The sequence below is a fragment of the Panthera uncia genome, chromosome X, assembly GCF_023721935.1.
Source record: "Panthera uncia isolate 11264 chromosome X, Puncia_PCG_1.0, whole genome shotgun sequence".
Lineage (NCBI taxonomy): Eukaryota > Metazoa > Chordata > Mammalia > Carnivora > Felidae > Panthera > Panthera uncia.
In genome coordinates, this window is record NC_064817.1 from 93,946,881 (window position 1) to 93,974,048 (window position 27,168).

Consider the following 27,168-nt stretch of genomic DNA (forward strand, 5'->3'; position numbering starts at 1 on the left):
AACCTTCACTCCCCACCCCCAAAAGACTTTTTGCTTACTAGGAATGTAACAGAATAAACAGGGAATCCCTGTCTCAATGTTTTGTTTTATTTTAAAAGGTTTTAGTATGTTTGTTTTTCTTCCTCTGCAGACCAGGAATGACTCGCTTTCGAGAAAAATGGCTGAGGGACATTATTGAGGCCAAAAGTATTTTAATGGAGTCAATTGCCTTCTAATTCAATGGTGTCTAATTCCTATAGAATGTTTTAGGATTGGATTTCTAATCACAATGTATTAAAAATACGATACTGCACATCAAACCACAGAATGTTTATTGAATAATAAACTTTTGGCAAACAATCCAACTGTATTTTTTTTTTTTTTTGCATTCATTCATTTTCCATTTGGCAACTTCCATCACATTAGCAGAGTAACCAGTAAGTTGTTTTCCATTTTCTAAATGGTTTTTCCCATCACTACCTGTATTGTATCACTTAGTCTTAACAGGTATAGAAGCCAAGTTTAGAGATTTGTAAAATTCACCTGTCAGACTAAACTGAGATGGACACTTGGCTGCTTGTTCCCCCATATGAGCCCAATTCTCTAGTGCACACATACCTCTTTATGGGCATAACTGGGGAAAAGAAAAGTGGTGGTAGTTCTACAGCTCATAATATTTCCCTACTCACAGACCCCTTCCTTCACTTACTGTGAGTAAGTTAAATAATACATTCGGAAACTCTGAAACCGGGCATGCCGCCTACTGCAATACAGCATCACAACCGTGACGGCAACAGGGTGGCCTGAGGACAGGAGGCAATAAAACAGGGAATGTTCGATAGCCACCCTTACTTTTTCTTCTTCCCAGCCTAACACCAGATCATCACTTGTTCTTACCATCCCTATGAGGCCGTCTTACCTGGCTGTAAAGTTTTAAAACACCAAAGACAAGATAGCATGACAGGTGATTACTTACAAGTACGTCAGAATACGTATTTACGTAGATAAGCACTGGAAGGGAACACAGAATACTAAAGGCAATTGATGTGGTAAGACTGTGGGTAATATTTTTCTTCTTTTTTTAACTCTTACATTTGTGCAACAGATACAAAAGGAGGGAAGATCTGATCAGAACAACAGGCAAGGAGGTGGAAAACTAGATAAGTCTCCCTGAAGAATAAAACATAAATTTCAAACACAACACCCCTCCTATTTGATTTATGGCTCAGATGACTAAGCACAGTTTGAAGCAGTAACTCTCATGAGCTCAAAATAAAATACTTTTAGCCCTTTTCTTCTTCCCTCCTCTTCCCCAAAGAACACGCTACTGAAGCTGTTCTTTGGTAGATCTTTCCTGAACAAACCCCTGGTGAAAGAAATGAAAAGTTCTGAAATACATTAGTATATTTTTTTCATTTAGTCAACAAGCATTTGTTGACTATCTAGTCTGTGGAGGAGACAGGAGAATCCAATAAAAATCCACAATAATCCTAGATCAGAGCTGTTGCATTTAAACTACCTTGCCTACTGAAAATAAGAGTGTCAACTCATTCAGTCTCTAGGAACCAGTAATAAAAAATAATGTTCTTAGAGAACAAAATTCTTGAGTAGGGATTATAAATTTCGGTTTTATTACACAGGAAGTAAATGGATTACAACTCATAAATTTGGAAACTTAGTTTTCTTTTGTCTTTTGGAAGGAAGAGATTTACTAGGTTAGGCAGCGGCAACGATAAACAGAAATCACTTCAGATTCAGGGGTCATAAATGTTGCTACACGCCAAATGGTTTAGCTGTGGGTTAAAGGTAGACACTTTCCTAGAATATATGTTAGATAGTAAAACTTTTTATCTATACTTTGAAATACGACTGCCTTATTTTAAAACTTTGGAAAAAAACACTTTCAACTATTACAAGGAGAAAGGGCATTTTATAAGCTCAGAGTTAGAACTTCCCCATCCCCCAGGTAATTTAGATTTATCCTAGACACGTAACAACACAGCTCAAAACAAACTTAACAAAAACAGCCAAAACTTCCCTTGTCCCCTTTCCCCTTCACTCTTGTGACCTAACAACTCAAACTGAACAAAATAACGGAAGAAAAAGATCATGAACTAGTCCCAGAATTTTCCATTTCTCCCAAACTTAAAAGTCAACAGTAGCCATAAAAAGTGATAAAGTGAGGAGTTCTATATACAAAGTTAAACTGAATGACAGATGTAAAAAATAAACTGAAAGGTTTAACAATGTTTAAAATAAAATATGCTTATTACACAAAGGACAGACTTAAAATACGTTTACTATCATTTTAGCTTCATCCTTACGAAACAACGATGTTAAAAACAATACTTCGTTAAATTTTTTCCTATGAAACTCCTAACTGCAGTGGACTCCCATTCATTTCCAGTATTCAAATAATGACCTAAGCACAACTTAGATGGAAATAATGTACTCACACTGGCACAACAGTAGACTTCCTAACATTTTATACTCGGAAGAACCATTTTTAAGTAAACCTTTAAGAATTTAAAACACTAATGTTCACGTCTTCAACTCAGTACGTCTGTGGGTTAGTTTGCTTTTTGGCTTGTTTGTTGGATTTGGGGATAGAGAGGTAGGGATTGAAAACAAAATACATTATTTCCAGGGCGGACTATGTATTATATAGGTCAATTTTCGAATTCCAGGTTTCCTCTTTTCAGCAATGCCTTCATCTTATTAACACAAGTGGCCTCCCGTATGTTTCTATCAAGACCATTTATAACACATTCAACAGAGAGAAATGATTAATTTCCCACAAGTTCAGTTGGAGTGGGGGTAGGGGTAAGGGTGGAGGGTGGGCACGATATAGAGCTAAGAGTAGCACTGGCCCATGGTGTGAGAGTTAAGTTTCTTGTCTTATTGACACTTCCTCTCAATGCCACCTCCCCGAATACAGTATGATCTCATTCGTAATTTGGATTTTTAAATCAGAAAGTTATTACGGTCAATCCAAAAATAACCCAAAGATCTTGCTAAAATTATATCAATAAGCAGCTTTTTATTGAAGGACTAAAAGAATTAAATAGAAGGCACAGTAGCACTGTAAAGCTTTTTCATTTTTCAGATCATAATAATCTTTTTGTATGCATATGTGGAATCCAGACTTTTTTTTGTTGTTAAAAATGTCTGCTGAACAATCAGAAAATCCTTATTTGTCATCTTTCCCTTTAGTTTTTCGGTATACCATCTCTCGAAAACTGGCCAGAATCTTGTTTTCTCTCTTTCGCCTCTCTTCTTGGTTAAAGGACGCCAGGGCTCTCTTCTCATCAGCACTATAGATCTGGTTCTCTTTCCGCAGTCGCACGGCCTCCATTCGGCGATGCCTGGAGATAATTTTATTTTTGGCTTAATTTCTCAGTAATTATTCTTATAGTACTTCCCCACTAATCCTGTCTTAATACAGAGAGGCCTAGTTAAAAAACTGACCGACAGAAATTGTTTTGGTCATGGGTCGGATATTCAAAAGATCATTCATTTTATCTGCCGATGTGTCCTTTGATTCGTTTGTAGTATTCAAATAATGATCTGATGCTCTGTCAACATCACGAAGGTTATCAACTTCAAATACTAAGGGCGTAAAAACAACCAAGACTAGCAAACTATTAAACTTCCTATGTGATATGTGGAATTTACCTTTGGGGAACTGACAGTAAGACAGAAGAAAGATTTAACTTGTCATCGATCAGGTGGAACTTCCTCAGGGTTCTAATTTATCACACAATCAAAAGAACCAGGTCTAATACTACAATAGAATTTGAGGAATTTCGCGAGTGGATTTAATAACTTCCTTAGAATCCAGTAGCAGCTCAAAGAAAAGAAGGGATTTAGCACAAGGGCCAAATAAGGAACATGGGGGGCTGGGGCTGAGGGAAACTATTGTATCGTCTTCAAAAGGTCTCCTTGCTTAGAGAGAAAACTTCAAGAAACTCTTTTATGTATATGTAAACCAACCCTACACAATCGGTTTGCGATCAGGCTTGAGCTATGTCTAGAAAAGTAGAGAAAACTGAGTAAGGAAAAGGGGAGAACCATTTCAGGTTAGTGTGAAGGTGGGGGAGCAGCAGGATGGAAAGACAAGGAGATGACAATGTATTCAAGGTCGCTCAGGGTACGGTGAGTTTATTTGGAACACAAAGTGCTATGTGAACAATGCTATAAAACATCTATGTACCCGTCTCCTAGTACGTGGGAAAGATGTTCTCTTGGGTATCTAGGAATAGAGTTGTCAGGTCATAAAGTATATGAATGTTCAACTTCCCAAGATGATAGGAGACTTTTCCAAAGTGGCGGTACCAATTTATATTACCACTAGCGATATTTAAGAGATCCTGTAGATCCACATCTTCTCCAGTGCTTGGTATTGTTAGAACTTTGAACTTTCGTCTATCAAATAGATGTAAAATGGTATTTCGGTATGTTCTTGATGTCTGTTTCCAATGATAACGAACATCTTTTTATGTATGTGTAAGCCATATATTTTTCTTCTTCTAACAAATGCTTGTTTGTGTCATTTTCCCATTTTTCTTTTGGGTTGTTTATAGGTATTTAAATCGTCTCAATACTATCAGTTCTAAGATCTTGTCCCAGCTTGAAACTTGTCTTTTTCCTTAAGTGGTGTCTTTTGATGAACAAAAGTTGTTACTTTTAACCTAGGCAAATTTATCACTATTTTATTTTATGTTTAAGAAGCACTTTCCCACCCCAAGATCTATTAGATATCTACTCCTATTTTATACTAAGTGTTAAGTTGTTTTGACATTTAAGTCCTTTATCTAGCTGCACTTTTTTTTAAGTTTATTTATTTATTTTTGAGAGAGAGAGAGAGAGACATAGGGAGGGAGGGTAAGAGAGAACCCCAAGCATGCTCCATGCTGTCAGCACAAAGCTGACACGGGGCTACATCCCGCAAACTGTGAGATCACGACCTGAGCTGAAAGCAAGAGTCGGACGCTCAGCAAACTGAGCCACCCAGGCGCCCCTGCACTGATTTTTAAATATGGTGATGCAGGGTTCTACTTTCATCTTTTTCCAAATGGATAACCATTTTTCTCCTGCTCCATTTACTGACAGTTCTTTCTTTCCCCAATGATTTGACACACCATCTCTTTCATATAACTTAAGTTCCACACATGTATGGCTCTGCCTCTGGGCTCTGTATTTTATTCCACTGAACAATTCATTTGTTCCCCTGTGCTTTCTAAAGTTCTGTAAATTTCTTAAGTCCTCATATCTGGGATGGCACATCTTATCTTCCTGTTCTGCTTCTTCAAAGGTGACTGGGCTATTCTCAGCCCTCTAGTCTAACTTATAAAACATTAAGTTTCACATAAAACTCTGTTGTGATTTTGACTAGAACTGTACTGAATCTACAGATCAGTTTGGGAAGAACTGACAACTTTATATAATGCCTTCCTCTTTAATGTCTCTTAATAATGTCTTATAGTTTTCTCTATAGATGTCTTAGACATCTTTTGTTAACATTTATTCCTAAATCCTTAATGTTCTCTGATACTATTCTAATGTTGGTTTCTTTTTATTTAATTACATTCTCTAATTGTTTCCTGGTACATAGGAATGCAATTCATTTTTATGTATTAACCTTACATTGAACCATTTATTAAACCCTCCTATTATTTAGAATCATCTGGATTCTTAAGGATTTTCTATGGAAAAAAAGTCATATCATTCACAAAAAATGACAGTTATATCCTCCTTTCCAATGCTTATGACTCATTTCTTTCTGTCTTACTGTGCTAGTCCTCAGAATTCCAAGATTCTGGAGTAGCTTCAGGTGTTCTGCAAACATTTGCCTCCAACTTTATTTTAAAATATTTAACTATTTTTAAAAGTTTATAAAGTTTTTAAAAATCCGAAATTCAGGTTGATCTTGGTACTGATGCCCTGTTAGTTCACTCGAATCATTCTTCTTCGTACTTTGCTTTTTCTTCCATGATTTTATTTTCATTTCCCTATGCTGAACCTGATGTCTGTCATAATCGTTTTCTGCTCTTCATTCTCAGAGTCCACAGAGAATTAGAGACTCCACATCCTCTGACTCTACAGAGAACTAGAGGCAAACTCAGAAAACAGGAAACACTGTCTCACGAAAATGATTTCCTCCTACCAGAATGCCACATTCTTCATGGAGCAGTGTTAAGTGACTGAATTAACTATATCCTCTAGAAAACAAAACTATCTGTACCAAAATACAGACTAGGAAAGGACACTGGAAAGACTGATGCTTTGAAGTTGGAGAGATAGCTGATTTTGAGGCTGGGTTGCACACATAGTTGCAACTTTAGACAACCATGTTTATACCAATAAACCAGTAAAACCAGTATTATATAAACCAAATAAAACCAGTATTAAACCAAAATGGTTTATGTAAACCAAATAAAACCAGTATTAAACCAAAATGTATACTCTACTTTTCATTAGGAATGATCACTTAATGAAAATCAATTACCAAAATACAATTATGATAGTGAGAAAGGAAAAGATCTAATCATGGAAACTGACCTCGATGCCAATAACTTACCTGCTACCACTCATTACATAACCCGAGCATTCAAATGATGCAATTTCTTCACTTGTCAAGCCAATTTCACCTCTTCTTGGGATACGTTTCCCAGCTTTTACGTATTCAGCCATAGCTGCACCCTCACCAGGCAACAGTGCATGGCCATAGCTACAAAGTGATTCAGAATTCAGAAAAGTTCATTATAAAAAACTCATCATCTAAAGAGAGCACAAAAACATCTCTCAGAAAACAGCACAAGAATAACAGTTGCTGGGCAGCAGCAGGCTGGGAAGCCCAATGTGAATTACTTTAATTAGTGAACTTTGCACTCTGACCTACATAACTAACCCAGAAATAAAGACATGCTTTGGAAGAACAAAAGAACTGAAATGAGTGAGTACAGATTCATGGTTTACAATTATGGATCAATTTATGTCTATAAGCACTGCCTTTACAGCTTCTGCCCCCAGCTAATTCCTTTCCCCTTCTTTCCCTTTAAAGAAAAAAAAAGAGAAATATCTCAAATTAACATACTTTTTAGGCTTATAACCAGTAATAATGCTATCCAGTAACTATTATCTATTAACTTTTATTTGAGGGGACTTTAAAAACTACCATCCCGGAGAGAGCCAAAGCATAAGAGACTCTTAAAAACTGAGAACAAACTGAGGGTTGATGGGGGGTGGGAGGGAGGGGAGGGTGGGTGATGGGTATTGAAGAGGGCATCTTTTGGGATGAGCACTGGGTGTTGTATGCAAAGCAGTTTGACAATAAATTTGGTATATTAAAAAAATAATAATTAAACTCAAAGCTTAGAATACAAAAATAATTTCTGTTCTTGTGGAATTTACATCCCAACAAGGACATAACTGCAATACAAGGTAGAACACATAAAACAACACACAAAAGAAACAGAAAATACTTTGAGGACGAAAGGGTTAAAGAAGGGTAGGAATCATATCTACTTGTGGAGGGAAGGTACTGGGAATCAGCACATGATCCCTCCTTTTGAAAGGGGTTTTAAAAGATGGTAAGGATTTTGACAGGAAGAAATTGGAAGTAGTAAAGAAACTAGGGCTGGGAAAAAAAGGGAAGGCATGTTGGGGGAAGCATAAGGTAAACAAGGCATGATGTGGAAAAGTGCACAGCAAATGCAGGAAGTTTTAGTTCCGCTCACTTGGAACCTGGGGTGTAAATAAAGGAGTAGAGGGTGATAGGGTTGGAAAGGTAAGTTAGGGCCATACTTTGATGAAGGGACTTTAGTTATTTTAAATACACACTTACTTCAAAGGTTTATCATCCTGAGAGGCAAGTGTTTTTGGAGCCTCTGGGCCAATTAAGTCTGAGGGTTCTTCAGGCTCTGCAGGAAAGATGTTCAGAAACAGATTCACATTTTGACTAATCAGTTAATTTAATGTGTTTTTTGTTTTTTGTTTTTTTTGGAGAGAGAGAGAACGTATGCGTGCATGAGCAGGGAAGGGGTAGAAAGACAGGGAGAGCATCTTAATCATGTTGGGCATGGAGCAGCCCAACACAGGGCTCGATCTCACGACCGACTGACATGGGGTTCGATCTCACAAATGTGAGATCACGACTGAGCCATCCAGGCACCCCATGTTAATTTAATGTTTTTTATCTGTTCTGAGTCAAAGTCTACCAGAAGAACCTACTTGATCGATCCTTCCAGGGATTCTCCAGAAACTCTTCTTGGGAATCTTTAGAGCTTGAATCACTGGAATCTTTTCTATTCTTCTTAGACTTCTTTTTCTTGTATTTCTTCCTGTAATGATTATAATTTTATACAAATACAATTAATAGCCCCACATTAAAGGGAATCTCATTTTTTAAGGCAATGAAAGACTGATGAAAATATTTAAATTTTCAGCTCATTAAAATTTTTAGAGAATTTTAATTAAAAAATCTTAACTTATTTAACCAACTCATGTTTCACCATAAAAAAGATCCCTCAAGGGAACAATGAAATACAGTTCTCATGTTGTAGAAAGATAACAAAGCGGTTTAAAAACCAGCTCTTACCAAGTTGAGCATCAATAATTTGAAGTGTAATGGATTAAAATACGTCAGATATGTCTGAATCCTTGGGTTCATAATGATACTAAAAAAGTCCAAATCATTATTTTGAAAATTCATAAAACAAAAGAAGTTTTTTAAAAAAGTAATTATCTTGCCTTTACTATACAAACTGTACTTCAGGGCAACCAAATAGTTGATGAGGGTTGATTTCTCTTATAAAATTATTCTACCTAAGAAAGCCAGAATTACACTATCACCACTTTGCAATCCCTAATGAAATAAGGGATCTACGCAATGACCATCCATGGCTATTAATAGGACAAAAAGAGACAATCAGACATTATCTGCCTCCTGATGAAGTATGCACCACCTATGAAGTATGTGTGCCAAAGACTCAAATCTGAACCTTATCAAGTCTCTAGACCTTACTATCAAAATATATGAAATATAGAGGACAGAGAACATGTTACAAAGCACACAATTAAAAATATAATCAGGGGTGTCTGGCTGGCTCAGTCAATGGAGCATGTGACTCGATCTCAGGGTCGTGAGTTTGAGCCCCACACTGGCTATAGAAATTAGTTAAAAATAAAGTCTTTAAAAATAAGACTTTTAAAAAACAGAATCAGGGGCACCTGGGTGGCTCAGTTGGTCAAGTGTCCAACTCTTGATCTCGGCTCAAGTCATGATCTCATGGTTTGTGAGATCAAGCCCCATGTCAGGCTCCATCCAAACTGAGCTTGGAGCCTGCTTGGGATTCTCTTGCTCCCTCCCAGGCTTGTGTTTGTGCTCTCTCTCTCAAAATAAATACTTAAAAGTACAGTCAGCAAAACCCATACTACAGGAAACTCTACAGGTAAATGATATGGTTTTTAAAAAAGTAAACAGAAAGAACAAAAATGGAAGGGAATCAATTGATTTAAAGAGGTGTAAGAGACATACCGATAATCACAATTTATGGGCATCATGTATTTATTTATTTATTTTCTATTTTTTTATTTTATATTTGAGAGAAAGAGAGAGAGAGAGAGAGAGAGAGAGAGAGTGAGTGAGTGCACGAGCAGGGGAGCAGCAGAGAGACAGAGACAGAATCTGAAGCAGGCTCCAGGCTCTGAGCTGTCAGCACAGAGCCCGACACGGGGCTTACCCCACCAGCTATGAGATCATGACCTGAGCCAAAGGTGGATGCTTAACCGACTGAGCCACCCGGGTGCCCCTATGGGCATTATTTAGACCCAGATATGAATACACTGTAATAAAAATCTGCTGAGAATTGAGGAATTATTGCTAAATTTCTTAGGCATGATAACAGCTCTGTAGTTATGATTTTCTCTATCTTTTAGAGAAACATGCTAGATTATGGACAAAATGACATCTGGGATTGGTTCTGAAATAATGGGGGGTGGGCAGTGGAGATTGCCAAAGAGTTAAGGCTAGGTGATGATTATACAGGGTATCATTATACTATTTTATTTATCATTATTTACTTATAACTTTATGTAATTTTATATATATTTTAACTTTTCCATGATAAGAATTGAAGAGAAAAACTGACGATCTGTGTTTTTTCTTCTTTTCCTTTTTCTTGGCTTTCTTTCCTCTTCTTTTTGTATCTTCATCTGCAAATTAAAGCATATTTTAATTAAAAACAAAAACTTAACTCTAAAACCCTAGTAATTTTGATTAAATATCCTATTGCTGCCCTATTTGCTGTTACAGAGAAATTTATCAATTCAAAAATTTATTGCTACTCATCAAAATATGTGCTAGGCACCAGGGACACAGGAATTAAAGTCATACTAAGCCTTCAGTGATAGAGGTGTTATTATTAACTTCACTGTGTGAGATAATAGTATGGTGATAAGTAGGAAAATGTCATTTTTTAGAGATGTACACAGAAATTTTTAGGGTGGCAGTATGATATTTCTACTTTACTTTGAATATCTCAACAAAAAAGATGATATTTAAAGCAAATGTCAAAATACTAATCCCACGAACCGTGAGATAATGACTTGAGCCGAAGTCAGAAGCTTAACCGACTGAGCCACCCGGGTGTCCCACTAGTTTTTTTTTTTTAACGTTTATTTATTTTTTGAGAGAGAAAAAGTGCAAGCAGAGGAGGGGCAGAGACAGGAGGACAGAGGATCCAAAGCAGGCTCCGTACTGACAGCAGAGAGCCCAATGTGGGGCTCAAACTCACAAACCGCGAGATCATGACCTGAGCCAAAGTCGGACACTCAACCGACTGAGCCTCCCAGATGCCCCAGGCTAGTTCTTTTTAAAGTCAGTTTTATTACAAAAGCACTGCATGCCCGCTGTTGAAGTGAGGAAGGCACGCCGCACGCAGGGAGAGACTGGCATCACAGGCAGATGGACTTCTGTACCAAGTAACAGAAGCGAGAGAAAGAACACGGACTACTGAGGAGACGGAAAGCACGTCTCAGGCTACAGAGGACGCTGCAAGAGTGACAGGGCACGTGTGATTAGACAGGGAGCCAGCAGGGTCCAAACTTCACCCTGAAGGCCACAGAGAGCCACTGAAGGATTGTAAGTAGGGGACAGACACGCTCACACTTGTGCTCTAAGGAAGTTCGCTCTTCCAGCAGTGAGGAAGAAAAGTGACAACGGGGGCCAGGAAACCCAGGTGACATCAGAGGAAAAGACACCTTCATGTCATGTGTCCCCAGAGGTGGCACCCTCTGTCAATCATCAGCCAGGAGAGGGCACAAAAAGGTGGCTTTTTGAGAGGCACCACCCCACAGGGGGTGTCTTCCATAAACCAGCTGCTGGCCCGAAAGGGTCCTTTATGATGTGCCTTTTTATTTATTTATTTATTTTTAATTTTTTTAATGTTTATTTATTTTTGAGAGAGAGAGAGAGAGAGAGAGAGAGAGAGAGAGAGAGAGAGATGGAGTGTGAGCAGAGGAGGGGCAGAGAGAGGAGACACAGAATCTGAAGCAGGCTCCGGGCTCCGAACTATTAGCATAGAGCCCGACGCGGGGCTTGAACTCATGAACCACAAGATCATGACCTGAGCCGAACTCAGATGCTTAACCGACTGAGCCCCCCAGGCGCCCCTATGATGTGCCTTTTTGAAAACGGCACCGAGGTGCCCACCGAGCGTGAGGATGACACACAAGGGCCGCTCCTCGGGGCCGACGCGGCCCTATGGCTTGCTCGCTGCCACACGTCTCCCAGCCCAACCTCGCCCCGGTTCTCTGCCACACGCCTTGTGCAGCCACACACAGCCAGTCGGGAGCCACGCTGCTCAGGCTTGAATCCCAGCTGTGCGACCCCGAGTGCCGCGCTTACCAGCTGCTCTGGGCCCCGCGTCCCCGGCTCTAGGACACATTCTACAGTTACCGCGCGGGGCAAGCAGCGACAACGAACACCGAGCGCTTGGCAGGGTGCCTGGCACGGAGGCAGCGAGTGTTCCACAACTCTTGGCTGCCGTTATCGCGTTTAAGAACCTTCTTCGGAAATAAATTCTAAGTAGAATGAGTCGTGAAGCCAGGCTTGCAGAGCGATGCCGGCCTTCTTACCACTGGAGTCCGTTTCAGAGTCAGAGTCACTGTCGCTGTCTGAATACTTCTTGCGTTTTCTTTTAGATGATTTTTTCTTTCTCTTTTTCTTGGACCTTTCTTTTGAATGACTAGACTTCCTCTTCTTCTTCTTCTTCTTTTCTTCTATATAAAACACGGACATAAAATTAACTTCTAAATATTATGATTATCAATTTTAATGTATTTGAAATACTGATAAAGAACAAATGATAGGCAATTTGAGTAAAAGTGAAATATATTCAGCTATTTATAAACACTTTTTTCAACTTCTCAATTAAAAAGCTCTGTATTTTAAAAATACCTTCTGAAGTAGAAGCTGAAGTAGTGCTTTTCTTTGGCTCATCATCCTCTACTGGTGTGTGTTCATCAGAGCTGAATTTAAAGAAGACGGTTATAAGAATCAGAAAAGTGATAAAATGAGGAATATAAAAATATGGAATTAAAAATTTTGGGGGTGCCTGGGTGGCTCAGTCCATTAAGCATCTGACTCTTGGTTTCGGTTCAGGTCATGATCTCACAGTTCATGAGTTTGAGTCCGCATCGGGCTCTGTGCTAACAACAGGGAGCCTGTTTGAGATTCTCTCTCTCTCCCTCTCTGCCCCTATCCTGCTCACTCTCTATCTCTCTCTCTGTCAAAATAAGAGATAAAAAAAATTTTTCAGTGATGACACTGATTGTCCAAGAACCATTAAAAGCAAACACTGAAATAACTTGGTAAGGGTATAGTTTGAGGGTCTATCACATTCAAAATAATATAATAATCACTTACATTTGCATAATGCTTTAGAGTTTACAAAACACTATTCAAACTGAAAGCAATATGTACGATTTATATTTTCAGAAGAAATCACAGGGCAAATGTATGGAACCATAAGGAAAGATGGAAAAAACTAGAGACAGGAAGGCTAAAGGAAGACTTCATGATTTTAATCTCAGTGCATAAAGGACATATGGTAGAACAGCAACCGTTCTGTCTCCCCAGAGCAATTAGAACCTAACACACTACAAGATACAGAGATTTAATTCTATTGTAGATAATTCTGAAAATGAATATATTAAAATTCTATAATAGTTTAGAAGAGAAGTTTTCATAGCATATAATCTTTTTAAAAAAGTTTTATTTGGGGCGCCTGGGTGGCTTAGTCAGTTAAGCGTCCGAGTTCAGCTCAGGTCATGATCTCACACTCCATGAGTTTGAGCCCCGCATCAGGCTCTGTGCTGACAGCTCAGAGCCTGGAGCCTGCTTTGGATTCTGTGTCTCCCTCTCTCTCTGCTCCTCCCTTGCTCATGCTCTGTCTCTCTCTGTCTCAAAAATAAACAAAAAACATTAAAAAAATTTTTTTAAAGTTTATTTATTTTGAGAGAGTGACAGACATATAGAGAGCATGAGAGGGGCAGAGAGAGAGAGAGAGAGAGAGAGAGAGAGAGAGAGAGGATCCCAAGCAGGCTCCACACTGTCAGTGCAGAGCCTGACTTGGGGCTCAATCCCACGAACTGTGAGATCATGACCTGAGCCAAACTCAAGAGTCATATGCTTAACCAAATGAGCTACCCAGGTGCCCCTATCATATAATCTTTTAATCTGAAGATCACATCTGGAATAATTTAGGTATTGCCTGGAAAATTATTTTTAGGGTTCTTTCCAACTCATTCTTTCAGTTCAGATTCTTTGAACATTTTCCAAGGTATCTATAAGAACAAGTTTCAGATAATAATGCTATCACTGTCACAGAATACAAGTTTACCTGTCAAGCACATTGTTTCAACTCAAAGTAGACACAGATAGAGGAGAGGGAAGAAGAACCTCATGAACAGCACCAAAGGGGACAAAAATAAGGAAAAAAATAATTAGGCCTTCAGATATTGTATTTTTTAATTTTAATTTTATTTTTGAGAGAGAGAGAGAGTACACACATGCAAGCAGGGGAGGGGCAGAGAGAGGGGAACAGAGGATCTGAAGTGGACTCTGCGCTGACAGCAGCGAGCCCAACAAGGGGGTTGAACTCACGAACTGTGAGATCATGATCTGAGCCAAAGTCAGACACTCAACCAACGGAGCCACCTAGGTGCTCCCAGGTACTATTTAATACAAGAAAACTAACTAGGGGCACCTGGCTGGCTCGGCTGGTTGAACATGAGAGTTTTGATCTCGCCATTGTAAGTTTGAGCCCCATGCTGGGTGTAAACATTTCTTTTTTCTTTTCTTTTTTTAATTTTTTAAACACTTATTCATTTTTGAGAGACACAGAGACAAAGCGTGAGTGGGGGAGGGGCAGAGTGAGAGGGAGAAACAGAATCTGAAACAGGCTCCAGGCTCTGAGCTGTCAGCACAGAGCCTGACGTGGGGCTTGAACTCATGAACCATGAGATCATGACCTGAGCCGAAGTCAGATGCTTAACCGACTGAGTCACCCAGGTGCCCCTGGGTGTATACATTTCTTAAAAATAAAATATTGGGGGGAGCCTAGGTGGCTTAGTCAGTTAAGCGTCTGAATTTGGCTTGGGTCATGATCACACGGTTCACGAGTTCAAGCCCTACATCGGGCTGTCTGCTGTCAGCATAGAGCCTGCTTTGTTGGATCCTCTGTCCCCTCTCTCTCTGTCCCTCTTCCTCCTCAAAAATAAACATTAAACAAAAACCTTGGGGGGCACTTGGGTAGCTTAGTCAGTTGGGTGTCTGATTCTTGATCTCGGCTCAGGTCACAATCTCACGATTTATGGGTCTGAGCCCTACATCAGGTTCCTTGCTGGTAGCGTGGAGTCTGCTTGGGTTTCTGTATCTCCCTCTCTCTGCCCCTCTCCTGCTCTTTCTCTCTCTCTATCAAAATAAATAAACTTCATTTTTTTAAAGTTTATTTACTTGTTTGAGAGAGATAGACACAGCATAAGCGGGGAGGGGCAGAAGGGGGAGAGAGAGAATCTCAAGCAGACTCTGTGCTGTCAGTGCAGAGCCTGATGCGGGGCTTGAACTCATGAACCATGAGATCATAAGACTTGAGCTGAAACCCAGAGTCTGACACTTCACCGACTGAGCTACCCAGGCGCCCCACGCCTATTGATACCAGCTCAGGTCCTGATTTCACAGTTGTGAGATCAAGCCCCCTGTCAGGCTCTGCACTGGCAGCACGGAGCCTGCTTGGGATTCTCTCTCTCTCTCTCTCTCTCTCTCTCTCTCTCTGCCACCCCTCAAAATAAACAAACATTAAAAAAAAAAAAAAAGAGGGATGCCTGGGTGGCTCAGTTGGTTAAGTGTCCAACTCTTGATTTTGGCTCAGGCCATGATCTCATGGTTTGTGGGTTCAAGCCCTGCATCAGGCTCTGTGCTGAGGGCATGGAGCCTGCTTGGGATTTTCTCTCTCTGCCCCTCTGCCCCCCTCTCTCTCAAAATAAATAAACATTAAAAAATGTTAATACATTAAAAAAAAGAAAAGATGAATCCAAAGAGACTTACACCAAGACACGTTATAGTCAGTGTCAACAGTTCAAGATAAAGAGAGAATCTTAAAAGTAGCAAAAGGAAAACAACCAGTTATATACCAAAGAACCATAAGAACCGTAAGCCCATAAGCTGGTTTCAGTAGAAACTTTATAGATCAGAAGAGAATGGCATGATATATTCAAAGTGCTGAAAGGAAAAAAACTTACAGCCAAGATTACTCTACTCAGCAAGGTTCTTGCTCAGAAGTGAAGGAAAAATAAGGAGTTTCCCAGACAAGCAAAAGCTAAAGGAGTTCATCAATACCAAACCAGCCTTACAAGAAATGTTAATGGGACTTCTTTAAGTAGAACAGAAAATCATAACTAGAAGTAAGAACATTATGAAAGGAAAAATCTCATTGGTAAAGGTAAACATATATTAAAGGTAGTGGATCAACCACCTATATAGCTAGTATGAAGGTTAAAAGACAAAAGTAGTAAAATCAGCTAGACCTACAATAATTAGTCAATGGAAACAAAATAATGAGATGTAAAATATGATATCAAAACATAAAAATTTGCGGGGGGGATGTAGTTCTTTTAGAATGCATTTGAACTTAAGTGGGCATCAACTTAAAATAGATTACTATATACCTAAGACATTATATATGAACCTCATGGTAACCACCGACCAAATACCTAAAACAGATACACAACCAATGAAAGAATACAAACATAACACTAAGGAAAGTCACCAAATCTCAAGGGAAGAGATCAAGAGAAAAAGAAAGGAAGAGAGCAAGAGAAGAAAGGAACAGAGAAGAGCTACAAAAATAATCAGGAAAAAGTCAACAAAATGGCAATAAGTCCATACCTATCAATAATTACATTAAATGTAAATTTATTAAATGCTCCAATTAAAACACATAGGGTGGCTGAATAGATTTAAAAAAACAGGAGATGCTGCCTACAAGAGACTCACTTCAGAGACATACAGACTGAAAGTGGAGGGATGGAAAAAGATATTCCACACAAATGGCAACAACAACAAGCTGGGGTAGCAATAGTTGTATCAGACAAAATAGACTGGAAAACAAATTCTATAAAAAGAGACAAAGAAGGACATTACATAATGATAAAGGGATCGATCCGACAAGAAGACATAAAACTTGTAAATATCCATGCACCCAACATAGAAGCACCCAAATACATAAACCAAGTATTAATGGACGTGAAGGGAGAGACTGACAGTAACAGAATAATAGCAGGGGACCTTGACACCCCGCTTACATCACTGGATAAATCATTCAGACAGAAAATCAATAAGGAAACAGTGGCCTTGAATAACACATTAGACTACATGGACTTAACATATATATATAGAATATCCTATCCAAAAACAGCAGAAAACAGATTCTTTTCAAGTGCACATGGAACAGTCTCCAGGACTGATCCCATGTTAGGCCACAAGACAAATCTTGATAATTTTAAAAAGACTGAAATCATATCAAGCATCTTTTTGGACCACAACAGTATGAAATTAGAAATCAATTATAAGAAGAAAGCTGGAGGGGTACCAGGGTGGCTCCGTCGGTGAAATGTCTGACTTCAGCTCAGATCATGATCTTGCAGTTCATGAGTTTGAGCCCCACATCGGGCAATCTGTTGTCAGCGCAGAGCCTGTTTCAGATCCTCTGTTCCCCTCTGTCTGCCCCTCCCCTTGCTTGCGCACTCTCTCTCTCTTTCAAAAATAAATACACTTAAAAAAAAAGGCTGGAAATACACAAACACATAAAGGCAAAACAACTTGGAATTAAACAACCAATGGATCAATGAAGAAATCAAAGAGGAAATTAAAAATGGAAACTCAACAGTACAAAATCTATGGGATGCAGCAAAAGGAGTTCTAAGAGAGAAGGTTATAGTGATACAGGCCCAACTCAAGAACCAAGAAAAATATCAAATAAACAATCTAATCTTACACCTAAAGGAACTAGAAAAAGAACAAAGCCCAAGGTTAGTAGAAGGAAGGAAATAATAAAGGTCAGTCGGTTAAACATCCGACTCTTGATTTTGGCTCAGGTCATGATCTCATGATTCAGGATATTGAGCCCTGTCACAGAGCCTGCTTGGGATTCTCTCTCTCTGCCTCTCCCCCAAGTGAAAGCACACACGTGTGTGCACATGCTCTCTCTCTCTCTCTCAAAATAAATAAATAAGCATTTTTTAAAAAAAGATCAGAGTAAAAAAAAATGAAACACCCCCCCCCCCCCCCCCGAAAAACAATAGAAAATACCACTGAAACTAAGAGTTGGTTCTTTGAAAAGATAAAATTGATAAAACCTTTAGCCAGACTCAGGATGAAGAAAAGGGAGTGCCCATATAAATAAAATAAGAAATGAAAGAGGATAAGTTACAACCAATACTACAGAAATACAAAAATAATCATGACATTACTAAGAACAATTACATGCCAACAAATGGAACAAACTAGAAGAAACAGATAAATTTCTAGAAATATAACAATTGTCCAAATGAGGAAGATTACAATACAGACTGATTACTACTAATGAAATTGAATCATTAATAAAAAAAACTTTCAACAAAAGAAACTCCAGGACCAAATGGCTTCACAGGTAAATTCTACCAGTTACTTAATGAGATAATACCTATCCTTCTTAATTCTAAAAAACTGAAGAACAAACTCACTCATTCACTGACTCACTACAAGGCCAGCATTACCTGATACCAAAGCCAAAGACACCACAGACAAAAAAAATTAGAAGCCAATATCACTGATGCATGTATATATAGATGCAAAAGTCTGCAACAAACTATTAGGAAACCAAACTTTATACTACATTAAAAAGATCATACACCACACTCAAGTAGGAATTATTCCAGAATTGCGAGGATAATTCAATATCCAGAAATCAATGTGGATATACCACATTAACAAAATAAAGGATAAAAATCATATGATCATTTCAATAGATGCTGAAACACCATCTGACAAAATTCAACATCCAAATAAGATACAAACTCTCAGCAAAGTGGATATAGAGAAAATATACCTCAAATTAAGAAAGGCCAGATACGACAAACCCACAGCTAACATCATACTCGACAGTGAAAAAGCTGAAAGCTTCACCCTAAGATCAAGAGCAAGACAAGGATGCCTACTCTCACCACTTTTATTCAACATAATACTGGAAGTCCTAGCCAGAAGACAAGAAAAAGAAATAAAAGGCATCCAAACTGGTAAAGAAGTAAAACTGTCACTATTTGCAAAAGACATATTATATACAGAAAACTCTAAAGACTCCACCATCCATGTTGTTTGTCAATTGTACCTCAAAAAAAATTTCTTTGTGGGCACTTGGCTGGCTCAGTGGGTTAAGTATCCAATTCTTGATTTTGGCTCAGGTCCTGGACTCACAGTTAAAGGAGTTTGAGCCCCATGGTGGGCTCTGCACTGACAGCACAGAGTCTGCTTGGGTTTGCCAAAATCAATAATTCGATCTCCCTCCCTCTCTCCCCCTCCCCCCCCCCCCCCAATAAATAAACATTAAAAAAAATCCCTTTTAGGGCACCTGGGTGACTCAGTAAGTTTAGTGTACAACTCTTGATTTCGGCTCAGGTCATGAGCTCCTGGTTGGTGAGTTCGAGCCCCACATCAGGCTCTGCGCAGCCAGTGCAGAGCCTGCTTGGGGTTCTTTCTCTCCCTCTCTCTGCCCATCCGCTGCTCACTCTCTCTCTAAAAAAATAAATAAATACACTGAGGGAGAAGCAGGGGGACCGGGATTTTCTTCATCCTTCAAACACAGCTGTATTGAGGCCAGATCACTTGGCACACCCAGGAAATCAATCTGTGGAGTGGCAGAAGGCTCTCCACGGGTGGAGAGAGACAGCTTGGCAGGATCAAGGTGCGTGTATGTGAATTGGGGGAGACGAAATGGCACAGGCATGGAGAGGAGGGAACCCCTTCTGTGGAGAGACAAAGGGGAGAGAAAGAGAGAGGGGCTGTGAAACCTCTCCGGACCATGGACTCGGGAATGAGAAATACGGCGAGTGCCAGTTTCTATTTTGCAAACAGGCTTAGGAGCTGAAACTCAGAGGTTTCAAAAGTGCCCGACTTTTTCCAGAGTGAAGCCGGAGCCGTGTACACGCACCTGGAGGGGAAGGAGCTGGCCCCGAAGCGCTGTAGCCATCCCAGGGGCGCACCGGGAGAGAACAGTCCCCTTCCTCGAGTACCGTGAGAAGAGGGTTTATTGCCTCCCTGAGAGCAAAAGACCCGGCAGGCGCCAGCCAAAGGCGTTTTACTGGCAGGGCTGAGTGGCACTACACCAGAACGGGGACCGTGCGGCGCGGGATTCTTCAAGACATCGGGTTTTGAATCGCAGCCGAGCGCCTAGGAGGAGCGGGAGACTGTGGAGCAGGACAAGCTGACCGCCCGCGCTGCTCTGTGAGGGCTGCCTGAACAGCGTGGTTCGAGACGCCGGGTCTGGGGAGGAGAGACTGGGGTGTCACCATTTTTCTCCCCAACACCAACACGCTGGGGCTTCAGGGAGCAGCACAACGGCCCCCAGGGGAGGCGAGACCCGCTTACACCAAACCCCACCCCTCTGTGTCTGGTGACTGCTTATCTACTGGAGGAACACTGACACTGGGTGAACCAGAGGGCCTCTCTTCCAGGCCATCATAGCCACTGGTCCCAGGCACCAACAAGACGACTGTTTTTTTGTTTGTTTTTGTCTGTTTGTTCTTTTCTTCTCTTTTTTTCCTTCTACCCTCTCCTTTTTTTTCTTTTGGAATCAGGCTCATAGTTTCTGATTTGTTTTTGGTCAATTCTTATTTTATACACACACACACACACACACACACACACACACACACATTTTTTGTTTTGTTTGTTTAATCCGGCATTTTCACTCTATTCTTTCTACACCTTTTCTATCTCTTCTTTAGTTTCCTTTCTCTTTCTCAGGATTTAGCCTTATAGTTTTTTTCCTTTGCTTGTTTTTTTTCCCTTTTCATTCTTCTTTTTGAATGGGATCAGGCTTACCCCCCTTTCCTTTTTTTTCAGGGTTGCTTCAATGAACAAATGAAAACACACCTGGTGGAAGGTCCAAACATTCCACCACTACAAGCAAGGAGGAGCTTTGCAGAGGACTGACCAGTGGGACAGAGCAGCGAAATACACAACAGAGTGCACACAACACACTCCATAACACTTCGTGAAATGCCAGGCCCTGGACAGTGTATAACCCCCTTTTTAATATAGTAGTTCTTGCACATAACGAGCTATTAAAAACATGCAAAAGACAGAAACTTAGCCAAAATGGCAAAACAGAAGAATCCTCCTCAAAAGAAAATTCAGGAAGAAATCACAGCCAGAGAATTGCCCAAAACATATATAAAAAATACATGTGAACAAGAATTTAGAATCACAGTCTTAAGACTATAGCTGGGCTTGAAAAAACACAGACGACAGCAGAGAATCTCTTGCTGCAGAGATCAAAGACCTAACAAATAGTTACAATGAATTAAGAAATGCTATACATGAGATGCAAAAGAAGCCAGATACAGTGACATGGAGGATGGAAGGAGTAGAGGAGAATATAGGTGAAAAAGAAGATAAAATTACAGAAAATGATGAAGCTAAAAAAAGAGGGAAAGGAAATTACTAGATCATGAAGGGGAGAATTAGAGAGCTAAATGATTCCATAAAACAAAACAGTATCCTTATCATAGGAGTTCCAGAAGAAAAAGAGTGAGAGAATGGGGCAGAAGGTTTATTGAACAAATTACAACTGAGAACTTCCCTAATCTGGGGAAGGGAACAGGCATCCAAGTCCAAGAGGCACAGAGAACTCCCTTCAAAATCAACAAAAACAGGTAAACACCATGACGTATCATAGACAATCTGGCAAAATACAAAGTTAGAGAATTCTGAAAGCAGTTAGGGACAAACAGGCCTTAACCTACAAGGGTAGACACATAAGGGTAGTAGCCGACCTGTCCATGGAGATTTGGCAGGTCGTAAGGGAGTTGCAGGAAATATTCAATGTGATGAACAGGAAAAATATGTGCCAAGAATCCTTCATCCAGCAAGGCTGTCATTCAGAAGAGAAGGACAGATAAACAACAAAGCAGAAAAGAGTATCCAACTGGAAAAAGACAGTCTCTTCAGTAAATGGTGCCAGGAGAACTGGACAGCAACATGCAGAAGAATGAAACTGGACCACTTTTCTTACACCATACACCAAAATAAATTCAAAACGGATGAAAGACCTAAATGTGAGACAGGAAACCATCAAAATCCTACAGGAGAAAACAGGCAGCACCTCTTTGACCTCAGCCACAGCAACTTCTTACTTGACATGTCACAGAAGGCAAGGGAAATAAAAGCAAAAATGAAATACTGGGACCACATCAAGATAAAAAACTTCTGCTCGGCAAAGGACAATCAACTAAACTAAAAGGCAATCTGATGGAATAGGAGAAGATATTTGCAAATGACATATTGGATAAAGGGTAGTATCTAAAATCTATAAAGAACTTATCAAACTCAACACCCGAAAAATAAATAATCCAGTGAAGAAACGGGCAGAAGACATGAACAGACATTTTTCCAAAGAAGACATCCAGATGGCAAACAGACAAATGAAAAGATGCTCAACATCACTCATCATCAGGGAAATACAAATCAAAACCACAGGGAGATATCACCTCACACCTGTCAGAATGGCTAAAAGTAACAACTCAGGAAACAACAGATGCTGGTGAGGATGTGATGAAAGGGGAACCCTCTTGCACTGCTGGTGGGAATGCAGACTGGTGTGCAGCCACTTTCAAAAACAGTGTGGAGGTTCTTTAAAAAATTACAAATAGAGGGGGGCCTGCGTGGCTCAGCAGGTTAAGCATCCGACTTCAGCTCAGGTCATGATCTCATGATTCGTGGGTTCAAGCCCCACGTCGGGCTCTGTGCTGACAGCTCAGAGCCTGGAGCCTGCTTCCGATTCTGTGTCTCCCTCTCTCTCTGTCCGCCCCCCCCCCCCACTCACACTCTGTCTCTCTCTCAAAAATAAATGTTCAAAAGATTTTTTTAATTATAAATAGAACTACCCTACAACCCAGCAATAGCACTACTAGGAATTTATCTAATGGACACAGGAGTGCTGAATCGAAGGGGCACTTGCACCCCAATGTTTATAGCAGCACTTTCAACAGTAGCCAAATTATGGAAAGAGCCCAAATGTCCCATCAACTGATGAATGGATTAAGATGTGGTATTTATATAATGGACTACTACTTAGCAATGGAAAAGAATGAAATCTTGCCATTTGCAACAACATGGATGGAACTAGAAGGTATTATGTTACACGAAATAAGTCAGTTAGAAAGACAGATATCACATGATTTCACTCATAAGTGGAATTTGAGAAGCTTAACAGATAATCATAGGGGAAGGGAAAGAAAAGTAAGATAAAAACAGAGAGGGAGGAAAATCATAAGAGGCTCTTAAATGAAGAGAATAAACTGAGGGTTGATGGGGGTGGGGTAAATGGGTGATGGGCATTGAGGAGGGCACTTGTTGGGATGAGCACTGGGTGTCACATGTAAGTGATGAATCACTGGGTTCTACTCCTGAAACCAAGACTACACAGTATGCTAACTAACTTGAAAATAAATAAATAAATACACAAATAGATAAAAAAAAATTTTTTTAAAGCCCTTTGTAAGGCTAACATGTGACATGCAATCTGCTGTTAGGCTGAGAAAAAATAATTCAAAATAATATAAACACATTTGTTTTAATACTGAGCCCTTCTGTGAATAGGAACTTAGCACCCCCATGAATTACAATTTAAAAAGAACAATTAATAAGTTAAGATCCACTAACAACATATTTTAATCATTAGGTAGGTTCAATGTTTTTAAATGTTAAGGGGTAGAATAGCATAAATCACAAGATGAAAAATGTGAGCTATACTTCAAGTTCTTCACTTAACAAAAATTTTTACAATAGTCTCTGGATTTAAACAAATGTTACAGTTTAAAAGTATATTTTCAAGTCACTTACTCTGGTTCTGGATTCTTTGGAGAAAGTCCCCATACTTCAGGAGCTCCCAATTCTCCAATCCTCTCTCTCTCACTTAATCTCCTAGAAGATACAGGCATACAAATTATTAACTCCATGGCCAAACTGTCTCCTAAATCGATAATCAATTCAAAGGGGTCCAGTTAAGTTCTATTTTCCCTTTACGTTTTAAAATTTAAATTAATAAATTAAGTGTAAACTCAACATTTATGATCTCATGTTCTCGACAGTACTATTAAATGGTACAGACTATAGAGAGCCTGAGAGTCCAGGCCAGACAGCCTAAAAGACTGTCAAGTGCATCTGTTCTACCTCATGTATGACACAGCTCCTAACTGCTCATTTCATCTTCTGCAATAGTGGCACAAACAGTTTTCTATTTGGAAATAACTTCTTTGTTTATACACATTTATGAGAGTAAAGAGCAGTCTCTACTTTTGATTTAATCAAACCCATGTTCAGAAACTCAGGAATTAATAAAGAAAATAAAAATGAAGCATTAGAAGTAGAAAATAAAGAGAGCTCTGAAAGTGAAAGAAAAGTTTTATTTGACTAAAACTGTCCTCAATGCGATACGGGGTTTGTTTTCTCTATTTTCCCTTTAGTTCCTTTTTGGAAAAGGGATATATCCTCCATCTACTCTTGGAGGACATGAAAAAAATTTTTATGTTGTGGTTCCTTTTAGTTTTGCTCATAAACAAACAAACCCAAAAAACTAAGGCTCAATTCCTCAAAGTTTAGCTGCTTGTGACTCCATTTGTTAAAAAAGACAAAAAACAAACTTTTACAAAATAAATTGATTTGATTGCTTGAATATATTAGTTTTTACATCTTTATTCAGGGGAAAAGGTATTATAATCATGCAGAATTAGACTCAGGTTTCCCTTTTGAAGAAACAGCCTAAAAGGGTCATACTTAGGGGCGCATGGGTGGCTCAGTCGGTTGGGCATCCAACTTCAGCTCAGTCATGATCTCACGGTCAGTGAGTTTGAACCCCGCACCGGGCTCTGTGCTGACAGCTCAGAGCCTGGGGCCTACTTCGGATTCTGTGTCTCCCTCTCTCTCTGCTCCTCCTCTGCTCACTCTGTCTCTCAGAAATGAATAAACGTTAAAAAAAAAATTAAAAGGGTCATATATAAACCAACTTGGAATATACGCGTACAGGGGGAAGAATGACACGCTGTAGGAACAGTCAAGTTCTCATCCCCACTGCCACCAGCTTCATCTGTACTCTTAAGATAAATTATTCATCTCCTAAGTGTACAAATGCAAATTTCATCCAAGAAGTTCTGACATCTTTTGGTGAGGGTTGTCCGGTAAGAAGCTGGTTGCTTTCTGACTAACACAGCCAGGAGATAACTTGCCGACAAACTTAATTTGGAGAGGTAGGTCTCCAACCTAAGTCAGTACTGTTTTTATCGTTTCTGCCTCCATGCAGGAAACTCTAAGACCTAACACTCAACGACTATTTATTAGGTTCCAGGCACTAAATCATTACAACAACTCTAAAAGCCTTGGCACTAATTTTATCCTTTTTTAAATGGTTAAGAAATAAAGCTCAGGGAAGTTAAGAAACGTGCTCAAGGTCACACAACTATTAAGCAGCAAAACGGGGCTTCAATAATAATTCAAAAAAAAAAAAAACCCAAAATGTGTGTGGATAAAAGGGCACACTGCTTATAAAGATAATCAAAGTTAATAATAATAATAATAATAATAATAATAATAAAGCAGAGCTTCAAACTCAGGCAGACTGATCCTGGAGCCTGTCCTCTTCATCAATGCTTTATTACTTCCCATTCTTGGAAGAAAAAGATTTATGGAGACCTCTCCCCGCGGTCGGAACCTTAACCTCCTCCTCAATGCCTGTGAAACTTTTCAATTTCCTTTCCAACACAGTACAGGTAAAGCACTTAATATAGTGCCTGGCATAACTTAACAGTCAATAAGCATCAGCTATGAAGACTTACACAGCAATAATTATAACCTTTTTTCCTTTCTCTTTCTCAAACGATTCACTTTCCCTCTCCAATACTCACTCTCCTGAGAGGACACTTGATTTCGCCCTGACCCCGTTTTTCATGGCCAAACTAGAAACCATTTAACAAGACCCTTTTCAGTGCAGCCTAATCAACAGTTCCGCCGATCACTTTCCCTACATGCAATCGTCTCAGTCTCAGAGGTTTTTCTCCTCTCCGAGATAAACTCTTTGACCTCAAAGCTTTCCCACCTCTCCGCCAAACGTTTCCGCTTCCACATCCCGTTATCACCTCCAACCCGTCCCATCATTCAACGAGCAATGGTTCTGCGCCTACAAAGTGCTAGGCACTCTGCTAACTTTGTGATCAACAAAACGGGGCCGTTCTATTCCATGAGCTCAACCCAGTGCCAAATGAAAGCCCGCTCCACGGGGGCACCTGGATGGCTCAGTCCGTTAAGGCTTCGGCTCCGCTCGCGAGTTCGAGTCCCACGCATCCCGCCGCCTGCCGTCAGCCCGCACGGAGCCCCGTTTAGGTCCTCTTTCTCCCAGTCTCTTCTGCCCCTCCCTCCACTCGCGCGCGCGCGCGCTCTCTCTCTCTTTCTCTCTGGCTCAGAAGTAAACATTTACAAAAGAAAAAAAAAAGCATGCTTTACACGTAATAATGACAAAACCAAGTAAATACTGTAATCCCGTTAGGTCTGAGGCTCTGCACAGCAGCGCTGCACGCCAGGAGCCAGAGGTAGGAGACACCAGGGCGCTGAATGAAGGGGCCGCGGGGAGGGGTGAAAACCGAAGGGAAGAAAAGGGCGAAAACAGGCGTCGTGGTGGGTGGACAGAAGGGACGGAAACGGGCGCCAGGCAGGCAGAGAGCGAACTGCGGACAGTCAGAAGGGGGCGGGGGGGTGGCGAACCGAAAGTCCGACTCCGGAGGCAGGTGGGCTCCCGCAAGAGAAGGCGTGCCCGTGTCACTCACTTTTGCCGCAGGCTCTCCTCCCTCTCCTTGTCCAGAAGGCTAGGCCACGGCTTGTCGCTCCCGTAGGGGCGTGAGTAGCCGCCATAATACGCGGTCGATGAGGCCGAAGTGAAGAGGCTGCCCCGCGGCGCCGAGGGCCGCTCTCGGGAGCGTGACCGCGAGCGGGATCGGTAAGACTGGTTTCGGGACCCTTGGCTGAAGCCACCTAGCTGATGGCTGACACCATTCCGGTCCCCAGACCGAGAGCAAGAGTGCGAGCGAGAGCTCGAGCGGGAGCGGCGGCCCCGCGGGGAGCGGGCGGATTTGCTGGGCTTAGGGCTCTTGGACAAACTGCGACGCTTCCCCCCAAAGCCCGAGGCCTCCCCGTCCGGGCTGCGCGAACGCGACACCGGAGCCATCGCCGCCACCGGGTTCCCCGAGCCGCCGGGTCCCCTCAGCCGCTAGAGAAGGGAGCGCTCTCCCGAGCTAAGGGAGATCTCGGTTGCTTCGGATCCCAGAGCCCGCCGTCGCGCCACCACCGAATGTGAGGAAACCTTGGAAACAGTTCCGGGTACG

The 27,168-nt window shown here is 40.6% G+C and overlaps 2 protein-coding genes across 3 annotated transcripts in view; one reads left to right on the forward strand and one right to left on the reverse strand.

The window, feature by feature from the left end:
• The window catches only part of AKAP14 (A-kinase anchoring protein 14), a 19,814-nt gene extending 19,470 nt beyond the window's left edge, over nucleotides 1-344 (forward strand). Inside the window, exon 6 of the mRNA XM_049644796.1 lies at nucleotides 131-344. Coding sequence (XP_049500753.1) covers nucleotides 131-215 — 85 coding nt within the window. The 3' untranslated portion in view covers nucleotides 216-344. The remainder of the gene's footprint in view (nucleotides 1-130) is intronic.
• On the reverse strand, nucleotides 295-27,168 carry NKAP (NFKB activating protein). Of its 2 annotated transcripts, none has more exons than XM_049644786.1 (9): nucleotides 26,614-27,168; nucleotides 23,642-23,722; nucleotides 12,440-12,510; nucleotides 12,118-12,258; nucleotides 10,131-10,194; nucleotides 8,212-8,321; nucleotides 7,826-7,901; nucleotides 6,560-6,709; nucleotides 295-3,344 (listed from the first exon to the last, which is right to left on the reverse strand). In XM_049644786.1, the coding sequence occupies exons 1-9, from the start codon at nucleotides 27,009-27,011 to the stop codon at nucleotides 3,170-3,172; spliced, it is 1,266 nt and encodes a 421-aa protein (XP_049500743.1). In that variant the 5' UTR covers nucleotides 27,012-27,168; the 3' UTR covers nucleotides 295-3,169. The 2 variants fall into 2 exon arrangements, with proteins under 2 accessions (XP_049500743.1, XP_049500742.1); XM_049644785.1 differs by having other exon boundaries at nucleotides 12,118-12,261; nucleotides 26,614-27,167.

Bases quoted from the DNA above. Each gene is read 5' to 3' on its own strand.
- NKAP (XM_049644785.1), bottom strand. From the start codon at position 27,011: ATGGCTCCGGTGTCGCGTTCGCGCAGCCCGGACGGGGAGGCCTCGGGC. The intron at 23,723-26,613 runs GTGAGTGACACG...TGTATCTTCTAG, and splicing joins GAGGAGAGCCTGCGGCAAAA to GAGATTAAGTGAGAGAGAGA. The intron at 8,322-10,130 runs GTCAGTTTTTCT...TAATCATTACAG, and splicing joins AAGAAGAAAAAACACAGATC to GAAGAAATACAAGAAAAAGA.